This window comes from Montipora capricornis, chromosome 9, assembly GCF_036669925.1.
Source record: "Montipora capricornis isolate CH-2021 chromosome 9, ASM3666992v2, whole genome shotgun sequence".
NCBI classification, from domain to species: Eukaryota; Metazoa; Cnidaria; class Anthozoa; order Scleractinia; family Acroporidae; genus Montipora; species Montipora capricornis.
Genome location: NC_090891.1, coordinates 27,127,107 through 27,144,606, shown reverse-complemented (window position 1 = coordinate 27,144,606; position 17,500 = coordinate 27,127,107). Strand labels below are relative to the sequence as shown.

At 38.4% G+C, this 17,500-nt stretch overlaps 4 protein-coding genes and 1 long non-coding RNA gene across 7 annotated transcripts in view; 3 read left to right on the top strand and 2 right to left on the bottom strand.

The window, feature by feature from the left end:
• The window catches only part of LOC138016082 (uncharacterized), a 6,730-nt gene extending 6,080 nt beyond the window's left edge, over positions 1–650 (top strand). The window contains exon 3 of the mRNA XM_068863254.1: positions 1–650. This exon is cut by the window's left edge and continues 2,070 nt beyond it. The gene's annotated coding sequence lies outside the window, so the exon portion shown is untranslated.
• Positions 651–2,263: 1,613 nt separating this feature from the next.
• LOC138017485 (multidrug resistance-associated protein 5-like) lies at positions 2,264–2,815 on the bottom strand. The gene has a single exon (XM_068864558.1). It carries the CDS (start codon positions 2,813–2,815, stop codon positions 2,264–2,266), a length of 552 nt encoding a protein of 183 aa, XP_068720659.1.
• LOC138015994 (uncharacterized) lies at positions 2,311–12,943 on the top strand. 2 transcript variants are annotated; one of them, XM_068863152.1, is made up of 9 exons: positions 2,311–2,865; positions 9,764–9,922; positions 10,192–10,239; positions 11,422–11,490; positions 11,602–12,060; positions 12,177–12,253; positions 12,355–12,481; positions 12,591–12,668; positions 12,904–12,943. In XM_068863152.1, the coding sequence occupies exons 1-5, from the start codon at positions 2,863–2,865 to the stop codon at positions 11,782–11,784; spliced, it is 462 nt and encodes a 153-aa protein (XP_068719253.1). In that variant the 5' UTR covers positions 2,311–2,862; the 3' UTR covers positions 11,785–12,060; positions 12,177–12,253; positions 12,355–12,481; positions 12,591–12,668; positions 12,904–12,943. The 2 variants fall into 2 exon arrangements, with proteins under 2 accessions (XP_068719253.1, XP_068719254.1); XM_068863153.1 differs by lacking the exon at positions 10,192–10,239 and having other exon boundaries at positions 2,329–2,865; positions 11,602–11,690; positions 12,016–12,060.
• LOC138015885 (uncharacterized) lies at positions 4,408–7,204 on the bottom strand. Its single transcript, XR_011125655.1, has 3 exons — positions 7,076–7,204; positions 5,808–5,998; positions 4,408–5,111 (listed from the first exon to the last, which is right to left on the bottom strand). It is a non-coding gene; the product is annotated as an uncharacterized lncRNA (long non-coding RNA).
• Positions 12,922–17,500, top strand: part of LOC138015991 (uncharacterized) — a 12,672-nt gene continuing 8,093 nt past the window's right edge. Inside the window, exon 1 of one of the 2 annotated variants that reach the window (XM_068863148.1) lies at positions 12,922–12,943. The gene's annotated coding sequence lies outside the window, so the exon portion shown is untranslated. Of the gene's footprint in view, positions 12,944–16,805; positions 16,840–17,500 lie in introns of those variants that run through there. The other variant, XM_068863149.1, reaches the window with a different exon arrangement.

Below are 17,500 nucleotides of genomic sequence, written 5' to 3'. Positions count from 1 at the left end.
AACAAACGTCGGATAATTTTGTACTTGTTTTCATCTTTGAGCGTTTTAGTTTGAACGTGGATGGGTGAAAACCAAACGGAAACGCTCGGCTCATATGGACGAAAGAGATACTTTTTGGTTCTCGTCTTTATGAAAACGGAAGAGATTAAAAACGCATTGTTGTGGAAAAAAAACCACCGAAGATTTTTGTACAATTTGAAGAACTATGACTTCAATTTAAACTATACATTACTTGGTGTAAGTATCTGTATAGGGCCTAACTTTTCCACAGTTTTCTAATTCATAAGATTAAAACTGTGGTTCTTCTGATTTCATTTTATGGTTTAATATTAATTAAAACTCTTTTCCTCTTAAGAGTGTCGCTTACAGAGTTTTCTTTCTCTGGTTTTTTTTCGGATAAGTATCTTCCTCTAATCGTAAATCCCGTTTCTTTAATTGTACACATAGTCTTAGTTTTCTCGTTGTATTTTCGTTTCTCTTGTTTTACCTGTTAGTTACTGTAAGTTGCTTTTTCATTTTGTAAGGTTGAATTGTTGCCATTTATTTGTCATGCGTTACAACTACTGCTCGCCTCGTAAAGCTGTAGGTAATTGGCGGCAGTGCTTATTTTACTGTGTATATGTTCTCAAATTAATAAACTTTAACTTGAATACCAGACGATTTTACTTGTCAATGGTGGTCGCTTCTGGCGAGGAAAGGGAAAACTGTAAGAGCATACTACACCTTATAATTATGTGATTTCCCACCTCATTCTTTAGAGAAAAGATTTTCACTTTTTTGTTTAATGTCTTAACCTGCCTTTCTTGTGCAATTAAATTAAACTTATTCCTGAGTTCAGATCTTCTACAAAGCTCACTTCGGTGTCAAGTCAGGCCACTGATAGAAAAGTGCGATCAGCAGTACCTGGCCCGGCTGTGACGATAAACTATGCTATTGGCCAGGCAATTAAATTAAAACTAATTCCTGAGTTCAGATTCTTCTACAAAGCTCACGTCTGTATCAAGTCAAGTGATAGATAACTGCGATCGGCAGTAACTGGTTTGCCGATAAACGATGCTGTAGCAGAATCTTTATTTTTAAACTACTGGCAGTCTTTTTATGTCAGTCAAACCGCGCGTGTTGCCGCGCGCGGTGCTTTGTCACGCAATCGAGAAAAACGGCCGAGAGAGGCTTGCGGAAGAGCGAAGCGATGCTATCTCCCCCACTTTCCCAAGCCTCTCTCGGCCGTTTCTATTGATTGCGTGACAAAGCAAAAAGGATGGGCACGGACGGTAACCCAAAGTTAAAGGTTTTCCTTTTTAACTTGTCTTGACTACCCTTGACGCTATCACGTTTTTATAGCGGTAAGCATCTTTTCACTATTAGAGACGATTAGTTCGCAAAATCTAGGAAAGACTACTGTCCGGGTATGCCAAGACAGTGTTCACTTCCTAGCAGTCTGTTTCTGTTCACAATTTTTTTTGCCTATCACGTTTAAATCGATAAGCACTGGGAAATGAAATTAAAGTGTATTTCATTAGTATGAGCTACCTCTGGAAAACTGAGCCAGATAGACCACATAATCTTTTAAAGACCGTTGCTTTAAAAGTGATTGATTCTACTGCCATCTAATGATTTGTCAGTTTTTGGTGGCTTCTATTTCGGTGCGGGTTATCACTGAAGACAGACTTGTTAACATGAAAAAGATGACCAAGTTGAACATGCCTTTTCAACATATGAAGCTAATCTGTAACACGATGCCTTTTTTACAACAAATTCGCATGTTGATAACACAAAGGAGAAAACATGACATGAGAAAGCATTTCCTATACGCTTTTATTTAAATTAATAAGTCCTTCATTGGACCAAAATCTTAATTGCAAAATAATTATATGGATCCTGCTTTATATCCATTCCCATAGATTAGGTCATAGATTATCGCCACCTGGAAGAATGTTTAAACTCATCTTTGGTGTTGATGTCACTGTCTATTTTCGCTGTACTGGCTTCCGTATAAGTGAGCAAAGTAGCCGTCGTCCTTTCGCAGCAAAATGTCTGGTTTATCCAGCTCCACGATCTTTCCTCTGTCCAAAACCATAACGCGGTCGTAATCGATGACCGTGCTGAGGCGATGCGGTATTGTGATGAACGAGCAGTCAACAAACCGCGTTCGAATCAATTCCTGGATAAGCCGGTCCGTTCGGTAATCTACGCTGGAGGTTGCTTCATCCGTGATCACGATCTTGCTCTTCCGGAGAAGCGCCCGCGAGAATGCGATCAGCTGTCACTCGCTCGGTCCCAACGCCGCGCTACAATCCACGAAATCTTGGTGCAACTGCTTTGGAAGGCATTCCACCCAAGTCTTCAAGTGGCACTTTTCTAGTACTTCACAGACTTCCTTATGCGTTTGATTTACAGATGGATCAACATTCATCCCAAGTGAGTCCATGAAAAGTGTTGGTTCTTTGGTGATGACTGAAATACCGCGTCTGCTTGCTTGAAGTTCAAGGTTACTGATTCCAACGCCGTCTACCGTTATCTTGCCTCCACATTCTGGCATTCGGAAAAGAGCATTTACATTGGAACCAGGTCGCCCTGCAATGCCAAACTTCTCACCAGGATTTACGGTAAACGAAATATCTTTTAGAACTCGTGGTCCTTCTCTGCTGTAGCTAAATGATACATACTCAAGGCTAATCTTTCCATCTTTTGGCCAAGGAAGTGGAGGCGACATCTCAATGGTGTAACTAGGCTCTGGCTCGATCGCAGAGCAAGCGAGGTTACGGCGCACAGCGCTCATATAGCTTTTCCACCTCCAAACAGCGTTTGATCCCATTTTGTGACATGTCGTGAGACAACTGCAACACGTAGAGCAGGGATAGAATGGTGAGGGCTGAAAAAAATGTGTTTACATTAGTTTTAATTCTTTAAGAAGGAAATTCACAAACCATTAGTATGTAATATTCACATTACAATGGGTCCCAAAGAGAGACTGTTCCGTCACATGCTAAGTAACTGCTTTTAATTTATAAAGGAAAAAATATTGAATTAAATTTTCTCCTTAATTAAACATTGCTGCCGTGAGCAAAGCAAACGAACTCTATACTAACCCATTGCTAGGCTTTACCAGAACTGAACGATTTACAGTGGTCTAATAGCCCAGTTCCGATTTGTCTCCACTCTTGGTTTCAAAACGAGGACAAGCGCGTGTTTTCTGTGCATTCATGCGCTAACTCCAACTTTTAATACAGATGGAAATATATTTTCTTAAGAAAGACTTTGTAGAGTCGGAAATAATTGAAAACTGCTTTTCTTGTCAAGTTACCAGTTGTTCGAAACCCGATAAACACTCATCTGCGATTAAATACCAAGGTTTCAAATAAGCTTGAAACATTGTAATCTTACACTTAAGGAATTAGGGCAAAAGTCTTGAAGGCTAAAATCTTTTGGCTACTTTTTTTCTTTTACCAGTAAATATATAAACTTTTTCCGAGTTCATGTCTGCCTCCTCTTCAAAGCGAGTCTAAGTGTGAAGTTTTTGTAATGAAACTTAGGATTCATTCATTTGTAAAGTAGAACTAATTATCATCACGAAAACTTTGCACTCAGACGAGCTTTGAATTAAGAAGAAGCAGACATCGACATCTCGAGATGAACTCGGAAATGGCCTATTGCAATTTACGTTTCCAGCAGCTGAATCGGGCTTTGAACAAATGTATCCAGAAGTGCATAAATTGTCGTGCCTAAAGGTTATTCACACCTGCATCTACCTGCTCATAAAAGGCACTCGCAGTTACTGCCAACAGAAAAGCCACACAGACCATGTCGAGGGTTAAAAAGGCTTGACAGGCCTACACGACTCCCCTGTACGTGGTCTGGTTTCTGTTGCCTTTGTCATAATTTTGCTCTCTTGCACTGTTATTTTCAAGGAGATTTAACTCCAAAAAGGGAGTAAAAAAAAAAGGTACAAAACCACTCCATTTTTGGAGTAAAATTCACTCCGGTATTGCTTACTCCGCGTTTGGGGTAAAATTTACTCCTATATCTTTTACTCTTTTGTTGGGGTAAAATTTACTCCAGTATTGTTTACCCCTCCTGTGGTGTAAAATTCACTCCAATACAAGAGTAGATTTTATCCTTCTATTGGAGTGAATTGAACTCTTTAAATGGAGTTCAATTTACCCTTGACAGAGTTAAATTAACTCCAAAACTGGGGTGAGACAAAAAGGTACAAAACCACTCCTTTTCAAGAGTGAAATTTACCCTCTTAAACTTTACTCCCCTTGTCAGAGTAATATTTACTCTTTCTACAGAACACATTCACCCTCACTAGATCTCCTGTACCTTCATTTGTAGTCAGATTTCTCATAAAACCATAAAAAGTTCATTTTTTTTAATATTATGTAAAGAAAACACCAGGTTTACAATGAAGCATCTAATACTGGTAATTTTAATCATAAGATTGCAAAGCATGCACATGATAAATACAATGTATACACATACAAATACATCGCAAAAATCAAAGCTATCTTCATTCTAATTATTCAGGCAATAATAAAATGGCAATCAGCTGAATGTATTCTTGCCTTAAACAAAGATAAATTGAGTGGTATGTGTTTGATTAAAGATTGCAACAACGGCTGCAAAATCTAACTTCAATTACAAAAACTAAAGCATACAACATATTTGGATAAATGTGACTCAGAATAACAAAATGGGTTTTATGTACATGTAATACAAGTCAGTTCTTACAGAAAGAAGTCAAACGTAAAAAAATGGAACGTGCCTTGGATAACTGAGTCTGATGCAAAAATTTTGCCATCGTTGAACTTTACCAATGTGTTCTTTTTTTCTCCAACAGAATTGTTTCCAAAAGGGAAAACTCAGAACTTAAGCTGATAATTTACATTAAGAAAAAAGTAAAAACTTTATGTTTCCAAAAAGAAGAAAAAACTCTGAGATTAAGCTGATAATTAAGTATGCTCCCAGCAAAACAATTACAGCAAATGAAAGTTCTAACAAAACCTTGCTTTCTGCCACAAGGTAAATGTCTCTCGTTCAATTAGTGTGCCAGAAGCAACAATCCTTGCAAATGTTGTTTTTAGAACCTCTCCATTGATTGACTCGTCATCCTTAAAAGTAATTAAAGAGAATAATGATTAGTATAACCCCTTCCAAAATTAAGATCATTGCACAATATTCTAACAAAATAGGAAGAGAGCACAAATGTAATACATCCCTAATCCTGAGAAACAAAAGACACCAGCCACCCATTTTGGTGTACCAAATAAATGGAACCACATGAAATACGGGTACTTGCATGAGATTATATCTGTAACAATTTTCTTGATTCATTGAGTAACTCAGTTTACTATCAAATTAATTTTGTCATAATGATAAAAGTACACATATAGTGGTGGAACTCATGGAACAAATCTTGAAAATATATTGCCAGATGCTTTTTGTCTTCAACAATTTTCCAAAAAAATTATGTGTGATGAGGTATTTAGAGTTATCTCATATAACAGTATTTCAAATTTTAAACTGAAAGCAGATCTTGGGTGAGACAATGGATAAATAAAACTGCAGCATTATCTTCCGCTAATCGCTAACTCAGACAGTGCTTTATAATTATTTTATTGCAGTGACTGTCAAGAATTAGTTGTTAAAGTGTAATTTATGTGAGTTATTTGTAAATATATATATGCATGATTCACTTGTTTAAAAGCAACAATCAGCTTCTAAGTCTTTCAGACTTTCAGCTGTTTGACTGCATTACAGCTTTTTTACAGAAACATGCCTCAAAGGAATTTTTTCATGGCACCAACCTTTTCTTTTATCTGGGGTTTCCTCCAACTCCTCTTCCATAGATGATACATGTAGTGGTATGTACTGTATGTTGCAAGAAGAAGGCATCTTCTTGGCTTGCCTCAGCACTTTCTGTAACCAACTCTCTGCCCAAACTTCCCAGCAATCTTTTAATGAACCAATTCCCAGCTGTACCCACCTCCAATTTGAACTGTAAATCAACAAATAAATATAGTGAAAAGTTTCACTTTTCTTGGAAAAAATAATTCATAACCTCAGTCACATTTCCAAACAAAAATTATTACTGCTACATGTACTTACAGATAAAAGATGTCATAAGAATTTCATCCAGATAAGAACACTCATCAATATCACATGTCTCAAAAAAAAATGCTGGTAATAATAAAGCTGATCATTTCTAAGGTGTATGACCTAACCCTAACCCATTTTAAATAAAATGTTTAACTTTCAATAACTGTGAGTTACAGTTAGTTTGGGGTCTGCACTCTGCAAGAGTCAGACACTGTCACTTCTGTTATAATGTAAGTGTTTGAAAAGCAGACTCGTCAAACTTTGGCTCTCTTTTCTTTAAACGCCAATAATAACAATCTCATGCAGGCATTAACATACTATTTTGCTGTGAGAGCACTCTAATACCAAATCATTTGCTTAACCATTTGATCTAAAGCTTCATTACTCTTGTGAAATACATACCATTTTGTTAAAGCACTTAAGCCAAATTGAATATCCTTGCCTGACAAATTTGGGACTTGAAGGTGCATGTAAAAGGCTTGAATTCTACATAAGCTTACATTAAATTGTCATTCTTGAAGACAATAAGGCCCGATTCAGACGCCATACTTTTCATGAGCCGAACTTAATACATGAAAAGTTCGACGTTTGAATCAATTAAGAACGGCTATTTTAATTTGGAATGGCTCAGGCGTTCTTTTCGCCTGGCCTAGACGGGAATTTGGCTTTAGCATGGCCGTGGATCGGCTTTGATTTCAGACGTCGAACGTTTCATGTGCCGAACTTTATGATCATGCATAAACCATGTTTTGCCTTCTACATGAAAATCGCTCACAAAATCAATTGGTTTTCTTGGTAATGGCTTTAGAACTGCTGTGGAAGGGCCAGTTAAGTTCGACTTCTGAATCAACAGGCATACTTTTGTTAATTTGTGTCGGTCGAACTCGAATTAAGTTCGGCCCATGAAAAGTACGCAGTGTCTGAATCGGGCCTAAGGCATCAAATATTATCTGCTCATAGTTCAGTTAACGCTTACTTTTTTGCTTGAGTTGTTGTAAGCATTTTCTTTCTTTGGATCAGCATTTAAAGAGTAAACAAACGAAAAACTCGTCAGCACAAATTGTGATCGTTGATTCAAACAAAACCGCCGAAAGATCCGCCGAAATCAGTAAAGGGCTGCACCGGTGACTGCTGACCAAAACAGCTCACTAGTTTCCAGTCTGTTCTCTAGTGTGTTATCCAAGATGGCGGAGGATTAACGATCTTTCTTTCTTACCGCGTCGTCCAATTAAAAACGAAAAAACCAGCAAGATTCAGAGCGGCCTCGTCGTATTAACCCTCACTAAAATGTGGAAAGATACCGACCTTCATTAACAGGATTTTAATCCTGTAAAACTGTTGACTTGGAGGGGAGTATACTTTACTCTTAATTAGTGGAGTACTAAATAAGAGGCGTACATTTTACTGCGTTTAGTTTTACTCCACTTTTTCACTCCAACTCCTCGAAAACAAAGAATTAATCGGTGGATTTCAAAAAAATAAAACAACCCCAATTCCCCATCTTAGACTGGATAAACTTAAATTTACTCTACAAAAATATATAGGAGTAAAATCCTCTTCTACTTTTTTTCTCAGAAAGTAAGTGGGGTAGACCTTACTCAGTATCCCGATAAACAGGAGTAAAATTAACTCCAGCATATTATATTACTCTGTAGGGAGAGTGAAATTTACTCTAGCAAAGTCATTGCCTTTGGATATTAACTAGTAAGAGTAAAAATTACTCTTGGTGGAGTTGAATTAACTCCTCTTAGGAGTACATTTTACTCGCTTTATTTTACTCCACTTTTTCACTCCAGCACTGGAGTGAAATTAACTCTTTGAAAATAACAGTGTGAGTACATATTTGAATGGACGCCTCTTTTAGGCGGTTCCTGTAGTATTCATTTAGCAATGGTTTTTGCCCTATGAGGCTTCACATTTGAATCTCTATACTGCTGTGTGATACGTTTTCTTCCAAGAAAATAATTGGTCTCGAAAGTAATGTTTTTAGTTTCTTGGTGTTGATTTTCTCAGCAGTAATGTGAATGTGACCTTATGGCGTCTCGCTTTTGCGCCAGTTTAATTCTAGGCTAGACCGATATATTCATCGGCGGTAGAAGAGAGTGATCTTCTGTTCTTAAATGTTTGACCCGGGCCCGGGTTCATTTTGTTTTTCTTAAAATTCTTTCACTCGTTCTTCTGACTTCTTCAGCGTGTTTTGGTTTGTGGCCATGGTCAGTAACTATCTCGTCCTTGAACGTCTGGAGTTAATTCGCTCTCGTCGATGGTCTTTTGATATTTGATGTCGATGTCTTTAAATCGCTTCTTTGTCGAGGCTTTAAGATAACCCGACTGTAGATGGAGGCTCTCTGACATATTATTTGCATGGTCATTGTGAAGAAAGCCGACAAAGGAACCACAACCGTAATAATGAGCAAAAAAGAAAAAATAACAGAAGGGCAAGTTTTGTTGAACGATCTTAACAACTACAGGCCCTTAGATAAACCGATGGCTGACGAAACAGCCGATAAAATAAAAATAGTAATAACTTGTATGCTCACAGAAAGCCACATTGACGAAATGACAGCGAAATGGCTCTCCCAAACACCAAACCCGCTGAGAATTCCAGAATTCTATACACTAACAAAGATTTACAAACCTACACTAGTAGGTAGACCTATAATATCTGGGTGTGACGGCCCTACAGAAAGAATTTCAAGCTTCGTTGACCGCCTCATACAGCTGATAGCACAACAACAAGAATCTTATGTTAAAGATTCAACAGACTTTATAAACTTCATCGAGAGAACGAAACTGCCAAAGAACGCAATCCTTGCCTCAATGGACGTAACTAGCTTATACACAATATTCCTCAAGAGGAAGGGATCACTACTGTATGCAAAGCGTACGAAAACTTCTATCAAAACCATCTACCAATCCCTACTAAGTTCTTGAGGCAAATGCTCTGCCTGATACTTAAAGAGAATTCGTTCCAATTCAATGGGCGACATTATTTGCAAACCCACAGAACGGCAATGGGAACCAAAATGGCCGTGGCTTTCGCTAATGTTTTCATGGCAAAAATAGAAAAAGGCATTATCAGCAAGAGCAAAATTAAACCGCTAGTTTGGAAGAGATACATTGACGATGTCTTCTGTGTGTGGCACACAACCGAAGACAATATAGAAAAATTTGTGCAAAGGGCAAACAACTACCACGATACAATCAAATTTACGGCTGAAATATCAGACTCAGAAATTACATTCTTAGACGCTTTTTCACCATGGTAAATAGCCAATGAGGGGCATATCGCCTCTTCAGCTACAACCAGACTTATATCCAACAAGGACGAATGGAATAATTGTTTTATTAAACTTTTCATTAAATTCTGAACTGTTGCCATTATAGACAGGATGCTGTCTCAGTGTTCAAAACGGCAAATGTAAGACCAGCTCAAACCCAGCGTGAAAAATATACATTCTTGCGTCTTGTGCAAGCCGGCCATTATTTTTCTTGCTTAAGCAACCCTATATAAACAACTTTTCAGATTCCTGATCCCATTTTTAATAGTGAGCTCACTTGCTCTCCAAAACTAAGAATTCAAAACACTGCCGTTTTAGCGAAAGATACAGAAGACAACCACTGTTATTTTACACTCGCGCTTAGGTGATTTTACACTCGCTAGGTGATGGACATGTGGAAAGCGTGCAGGACCATGAAAGACAACGAAATTTTAGTGTGGCGGTATGGCCTACCTATAACTGTGCTTACCTTCCTAAGTGTTCAAGGAAGGTCCGACATTTGTGAAAAACAAGGACTCCGACAAGGGTGGCTAAACGATGAGGTAGGTATCGATACTCACTGCAAATTAAAGTGGAAATTGTAACAGTATTTAAAGGTATAATCACACTGTTGTTTTGGATGTGACATAAATTCATTACGCATGGAAAACTCATTTGTCCATGAAAGGCCTCTTCAGCGCACATTCCTTCAATTTATCTTGGTAAAGTTGTTATTTTTGGTTTCCATCAATTTTAGCCCCTACGGTTTGTGATGCCTTCTTAGCCCAATAAATTGTAAAACGTTTCCTTTACTTTTCATTTGTTTTTGAAGGTCGTTAACTTCTTCATGGCATTCATAGAGGAAGCATGCAAAAAACTAGTAAGAGAAAGTTAATTACACCACTGGCTCCTGTAATATATTTTTTTTCAGACTGTGGAGGGCAGCCTCTCTTTAACCGAGCCCGTTGAGGAAAAGGAAAGGAAAGAAACTTTATTTAAGTGTCTAATCGTTCTAGCGCTGTAGTAATAATTGGGGTGCAGGGATGGCGCAGTGGTGGGTGCACTCGCTTCCAATCATTGTGGCCGGCGGGTTCGATTCCCAGACTCGGCGTCGGAGTTTCTTGGTTCTCTACTCTTCACCGAGATGCTTTTCTCAAAAACCAAAATTTTATTTGATTTGCGTTGACTTGTTAATTTCAATTTACAGTGTCCCCAATTAGTGCTCCAGAGGTAGAAGATTAGACACTTAGGGTGCGTTCGAGAGACCGTATTCCGGAATAGGAATACATGGAATACAAGTTGGAAATCTTTCGTTTTTGCGGAGATTCACATTAAAATTGTCAAACATTTGCTAAAATATTATTTTAAACATACTTTTATCATCCTTGCAGCTTCGAAACGCGCCAAACATACCGTTTTAATCATCACTCCACGTATTCTTATTCCGGAATAGGGTCAATCGAACGCGCCCTTAAATAAAGATCCTTTGCTTTGAGGACACTGTAAGCTGAAACTAACAAATAACACAAAACAAGTCAAACGTGGGTGTTTGAGATTCCTTGCAAGACATACACAGAACTTAGCAAAACAAATAATATTGGAGAAAAAGGGTGCCCTTGGTTCATGTACCCCAATTAAACGTTCACCGCGTGGCTTAGTCAGCATGTATTCAAAGATGTGAACTAACCTAGCCTTCCTTTGGGTCCGTGATATGATCAACAGACTGATCGATTGGTTACCGTTACGTTATTGGACAGTTTCTTTTGGGCGTCATTACAGTCATCGCTCAACACAGGACTAAATTTATCGGCTCTACGAAAATCTAAGGTAAAGCATAGCTTTTTCATTCAGTTTATCAGACCAAAAAGAAATGAAGTCCCATGCCAACACAAAAGAACCGGTGATAAATTAAGAACATTCGAAGCTTTGTGTTAAGAGGGAAGCGCCATATATTCTTTGTCAATAAGAAAACGAAATCAGATTTTTAGGGGGGTGACCGATGTCTGCTGGTATGAACTTCGTACTCAAAGAACAACGGAAAACATGTTTTTGAAAATTTCAGGGCTCCTTGGTAAAGACCGATCTACTTCTAATGCCAATCAACAAAAGACAAAATCATTGGTGCTTAGGGGTAGGTTGTGTACAGGATTTAAATGATGAATGATTTTAGCAGCCACTGCATGTAAAGCAAGCAAGACAAGGATCAGTACTAAGCCTTTTTTCACCGCCTTTTTTTGTCAAGGGTGCAGATATGAAAAAGAATAAAATAATGTACTATGACCCTATGGGAAAATGCTCTGACGATTTCACTGAGTTCAGCAGAAACATAACGTTGAGTGTTTGGTTGGAATCATCTACGAATCTCTGTTCTGTTTCTGTTCTATTTTCTCTGTCCGCTTGTCAGCGGATGATCCATTACAATTAATTATATTTCTCGTCAGGTCGTTTTTATCACACCGCCTCGGAAACAAGGAAGTGTAAGACCACAACATTTGGCAGGGCGTAAACATAGATTACACCGTACAAAAAGACGCCCAAAGCTGCGGGGTGCAGCAGTGTACTTTAAAAAATAATAATTCATTGTGTTCTTTACGTGAGTAATGGTAGGGCTTCGGTATCTCTCTCTCCCTCTCTCTTCCTCTCTTTTGCTTCACAGATGGCCGACTGCCTCGCAAATGACGTCCAGCCATTGTTTTCACAGGTGTGATCATTATCGTACAGCGTCTTAATACTTATTCGAAAAAATATCAAATAGACACGGGGTTACATTTGCCAGTCACTGAGTAAACCACTCGATTTTTAACTTTCTGGCTTCAGGAAGACTCTGACGAACTGCGGCTTCATATAGCGCACGTAATTCTCCATACCGAAGAATTTGTTAGGATGAGAACAAGGTATTTGAACATTTTCATGGTAAAATATATTACATTGAGGAAGCATACTAAAAAAGGATTTCAGTTTACATTTGCAAATTTTGCTGTACGATGGTTTCTAGGATTTGTACAGATGAGACTCAAGCGACAAGCGAAGTGGACGAGAAGCAACAAACCGGCAATACGGAGACAAAGGAAAACATCTGCACCCCCTACAAGAAAAAACTCCGAAGGAAATCAAAAATAAAGGTAATATCTGAAATACTCAAATTCCAAAAACCTCACTGTTGAAGCTTCAAACCTACAACCATGTTGTTGAAACTTACCACTTTGTGGGGTTTGTACTATATTATTTTAGAGAAAGTTCAAGTCGTCAGAGTGGCTCCTTAGTTAGCGGATGCAAGGAAAAGAAAAGAAATACACGGAGCAAAAAGACGTAAGCATAACTTAAACGCTTATTCCCCAGGTTACTCTCTTTCCTATTCAAGCACACGTATCTACCGATATGTGGTTCATAAAGCATAAAACAGGTGAGCGTTTCCGTGGCTTAGGTTGCTACCACTATTAAAACAAAACGTGCCATGATGATGGCCAACATGCCATTTGATTGCAGCTATACAAGATTACAGAGACTATTAAGACTGACATGTTTCATGATTGATTTCTTTTAGCTACCAACTCGCAAGCAGTGTGCTATGCCGAGGACTGAGAGTGAGTAGACATCATCATCATCATCAACAACAGGCATACTACTAATGAGCCATATTCGGTGCATTAAATTGCACTCTTGTCTACAAAAGTAAATAGTTTACGCCTTCATATTAACGTTGCATCATACTCAGTAACCTGACTTGAACAATGATTCTATTGAAACTGTTTCTCTAGACATTGACTGTCTGCCAGATGAGGTGCTATCAGAGGTACTCCAGTTTGTCTGCGGCAGTGAGGGAGATGTTGCCATTTTGACCCTGAGTTTGGTGTGCCGTAGAAGGCGGAATCTTGTTTCAGACAAATTGTTTCGAAGAAAAATGCACTTTAGGTGGCTTTCCTCAGTCTATGACTGGAACAAGGCGACCAAAGAATTCAGAGAAAAGTACTTTGTAATGTACAAGATCGAAGAGTGCTTTGAGTGCAAAACTCGGTACAATGATGCACCTGGATTTATGAAGAGAGGAAATGCAATTCGAGTTTACTCCGAAAATGCAGATGACGGTCATCCTGGGTACTGCTCACATTATTGTGCTCAACGATGCGGTGCATATGTTGATCCCGTCGATAATTGGCAAGAATAGACCTTTACAGCTTCGTTTTTTTTTTCCCAACTCACGTGATGTTACTCAAGGGGAAAATTTCTTTCAAAATTCGTCTTGCGTCCTTGCCTATATACGCACAGTAACTAGAAGACAAAAGTAATTTTCCCTTGAGAATACGTGGTCTTAATTCGGAAAGCGAAAGGTACAAGTTTACAGGGACTACCCCTGGAATGCGATAAATTTGCAGGAGCATGTCATTATCCCATCAATGCAGAAACATGGGAAGAGAATGTTCTCGCAATTTCAAAACCAATTCTAAACGAAACGGCTTTGCAAAGGTAAATTGGAATGACGTTACATTTAGAGGTAATGTAAAGAAGAAAATGAAAAAAGCCATACGCTTGCGAGGCTGTTCAATGTAAACACGTAATGCTTTGTTTCATATTTCATGCTCGTAAAGCAAAATTGTATGGTTTAGAAATACCAGTACAGAATCGACAAATTGTTCACTGGAATCGATACCGAAGTCTCAATCCAATGATAAGTTGAGTTTTTATCCCTTGTTGTTGTTTTGGTTGACGAAAATTCGAAGACAAATTCTCTGCGAAAATTATATGAATCATCAACGTGTCAATGCCAGTCGTGGAGAACAAAGAAACAGTTACTGTTTTCATTTAGTAATCAAAACGATAGTTATGTTACAAATAAATTGTAAAAGAAAGCATTTGACATCTCTTCTCGTTTGTCCTTATCCGTCGTTGTAAAACATCGAAGGCGGCACAAAACGTCTTCCATATGTGTGAAACTGTAAGACCACTCATTTTGTACTTTATCCTATATCTCTAAAACGTCCCGGGTAGAACTCTGTTGAAACATCTCCCCCTCCGTTCAAACATCACTGACCACATATGATATCATTTCCACACGGTGGAAAGTTCTTCGTACATGTACACAACTCATACCGCGGTCTCTTTCTTTATTAGGGAGCTTACGAAACGACGACGCCGACGGCAACGACGACGCTACAAAACAATAGGTTTAGTGAGCAAAAACAATGGTTCTGCACGCTCTGCACGTGCGTTTTACATTTTGGTACATTTCTTTGCCGTCATCTCCTAAATGACGACGTGAAATGATCAAATTCAAGGTTCTGTGGGGGACGTTAGCACATGACGGTGAATTTTAAGTTCTCTCTCTACGCTTCCAACTCACTCATACCAGTTTAATTCCTCGACAGTTACTACACATTTTTAACGCGGAACTAAATGAAATAGTTTCGTAGTGATGTGAATAACGCGAACTCGTATTTTTAAATGAAGTCCTCGTAGCCGTCGTCGTCCTCGTTTCGTAAGCTCCCTAATTTCTCACGGCCTCGCTCGCATCAAGAATGACACGTCATACATCGGGGCGCTCCAAATGGTCACGTGAGCAAGTCGAAAATTTTGTTCGGGGTGCAAACAGTTTAGTGATTTCGGTAGTAATAACATTAGCAAGAAATGTAACTTATGCTTTTATCAGGGGCACCCAACGAGAATATAGTTCAAAACCACTTAAACATGAATGTCAAACGTATTTTAGTATTTAAAAGGTAGATATCGGCATATTTTTTATCCCTTCAAATTTTTTCATCTGTTCGGATTTCCTAGCTGAAAGTCTAGTGATTCGAAAATTATAGGGATCAAAACTTACCTTGTCGAAAATTTCAGCCAGAAAAGAGATCCCGAAAATTCTAGGTGTCCATTTTAGGGTAAAAATCCGTTTAAAATAGGCAATTATACCATTTTTTTGGGAAAATCCTAGGACAGGCGAGCAAGCCAGAAATTTTACAACAACGGTTCCAAAAATTGTAGATCTCAAATCGTCTTCCGAACAGATATTTTCCGAAATTGACCCCTTGGGTGCCCCTGTTTTATGATAAATTTAGTATTATCTGCAAGAAGCACCTTTGCAGTCTCAACAAACGCAACCGGATCACAGATAGTGTTCAGAAACTTTACATAATCTAACGCAGTAATAAACACCATAGCAACCGTACATTTACATAACACGGCCAGCATTTAAATTTACTGGTCAGTCGTTGTAAATTTCCTGAAGAATGTGGTCATTCGCCAAAAAGGAAACAGAGCTGTGGCAACAAGACGATTAGTCAATCATGAAGTTCTGAACTGAAGTTGAGCGCCTTTTGAAAATCCGTCCACTACAACAGTAAACAGACTACAAGTACGCAAAATAAAATCTTGTGTCCCAGTGAGTTGTTAAGCAAGATAAAGACTAGGACCTCTGTCTTTATATGCGTCCCACATGCCAAATGTGACTCAAAAATAAAGCATGATGGATGACGAATTGCTTGCAGCGTTTGCCTTGTGGTTACCAAAATCGGAATAATAAAGAATTGCGTAATAACCTCCTGTCGTTCTCTAAATCGGTATTAGTATTAAATGTGCAGTCGTCTGTACTTTAAGTCCCATCGGTAACAATGCGAAAGGTTAAAAAGCTACATTTTGTGTGTATTGTTTCCACAGAATGCAATTTCCTGTAGCGAAATTTAATAATATGCATCTTGTCACATTTAGCATCTTCAGACGTGTGACAACCGTTAACTACGGAGCAGAGGTCACGTCGAGCGAATCTGATATGATGATCAAAAATAAAACGCAGCCGCTTTGGGATTAAGAATTTATTTTCATTTTGTTGATCATCGAACTGTTCGTGACTTTTACTGACCGTACGGAAGCCAAAAAGTGTTAAATATGACCGAGAAATCCTGCTGTTTGCTGGGGCCTTATATGGTTGGTCGGGGCTTGATATGGTTGGTCGGGGCTTGATATGGTAGGTCGGGGCTTGATATGGGGGGTGTAATACGGTTGGTAACGTTCCAGCCTTATATGGATAAAAGGCGCAAACGAGCCGTAACATGAGCAAACACGTGGCGCGACCTTGTCTGCCTTAGTGTCTGCTTCGTAATGTTTGTATAAAATCACCAGGGAAAATAAATAAATTTTAAGAGTAAGCTTGAAAAAGTCTTTGAAATGCATCAAGCTGTTCACGATTAAATGTAACCGACGGTATAGCAATTTTCATCGTTCTTAACTCATCGTCCCAAGTCACGCACACCACGCACTTGACAAAGATAATTATTTATCAACGTAGCCTTGCCTCGCTCTTTGTAAAAGATTGCATTTCAGGAAATTTCACTCCTATTTTAGTATTTTAAGTATTTCTGATGACGCCTTCACTTGCTACACAAGGGAATGATTAATGGTTATGACAGAAAAAATTATTGAACTAATTAGTGGCAAGCTCGGGGAAGAAGCGCCAAACAAAACATTTTCTTTTTCTACGTTTATATTTCTGGTGGGTATATTGGCTGTTGCTTCGCAAAAGTTTTAATATTAGTTGCGGCAAATTGCTCTTTATTAATCAAACAAAATCAAATTCTCTCAGATGCAGAATTTTTATGTTCAATTGAATTTGTTGCTTGTATTTACAAAGCGCTATTGGTTGTGTTGACGATGTGTTTAGCTTTGTTACAACGGGGCGAAACGTTGCCCTTTGTTTTCAACGTTAACTTTTGTGGAGAATTTGTATCAAACGTTGGAAAAAGTTGCCAACGCGTTGAGAAACATTTTCCATCCATTCTTAAACAGTTTGTTGAACATTGTCAACGTTTTTACAATGGACTGAATAACATTATAAATGCGTCGAGAACCATTATCAACGCGTTGTAATGCATTATCAATGCATTTAAAATGCTTTGAAAATGCATTACAACGCTCTTCTATTTTTCCCAAATAGGGTCACAAATGTGAACCAAGCTTTTCAATACTGGCAAATAAATGGCCTCAAAGTAAAACAAAAGTACCGGTAAGACAGAAAACCAGATCAATTTCCCCTTGAAGCATCCTCTAAATTCCTTTGCCACCAAATAAACAGAACGCATATCAACGACTAGTCTGTATTGTTGAAACAATTCCCTATTTTGACTTCGTCGCATGCCCATACTGACAATAACAGT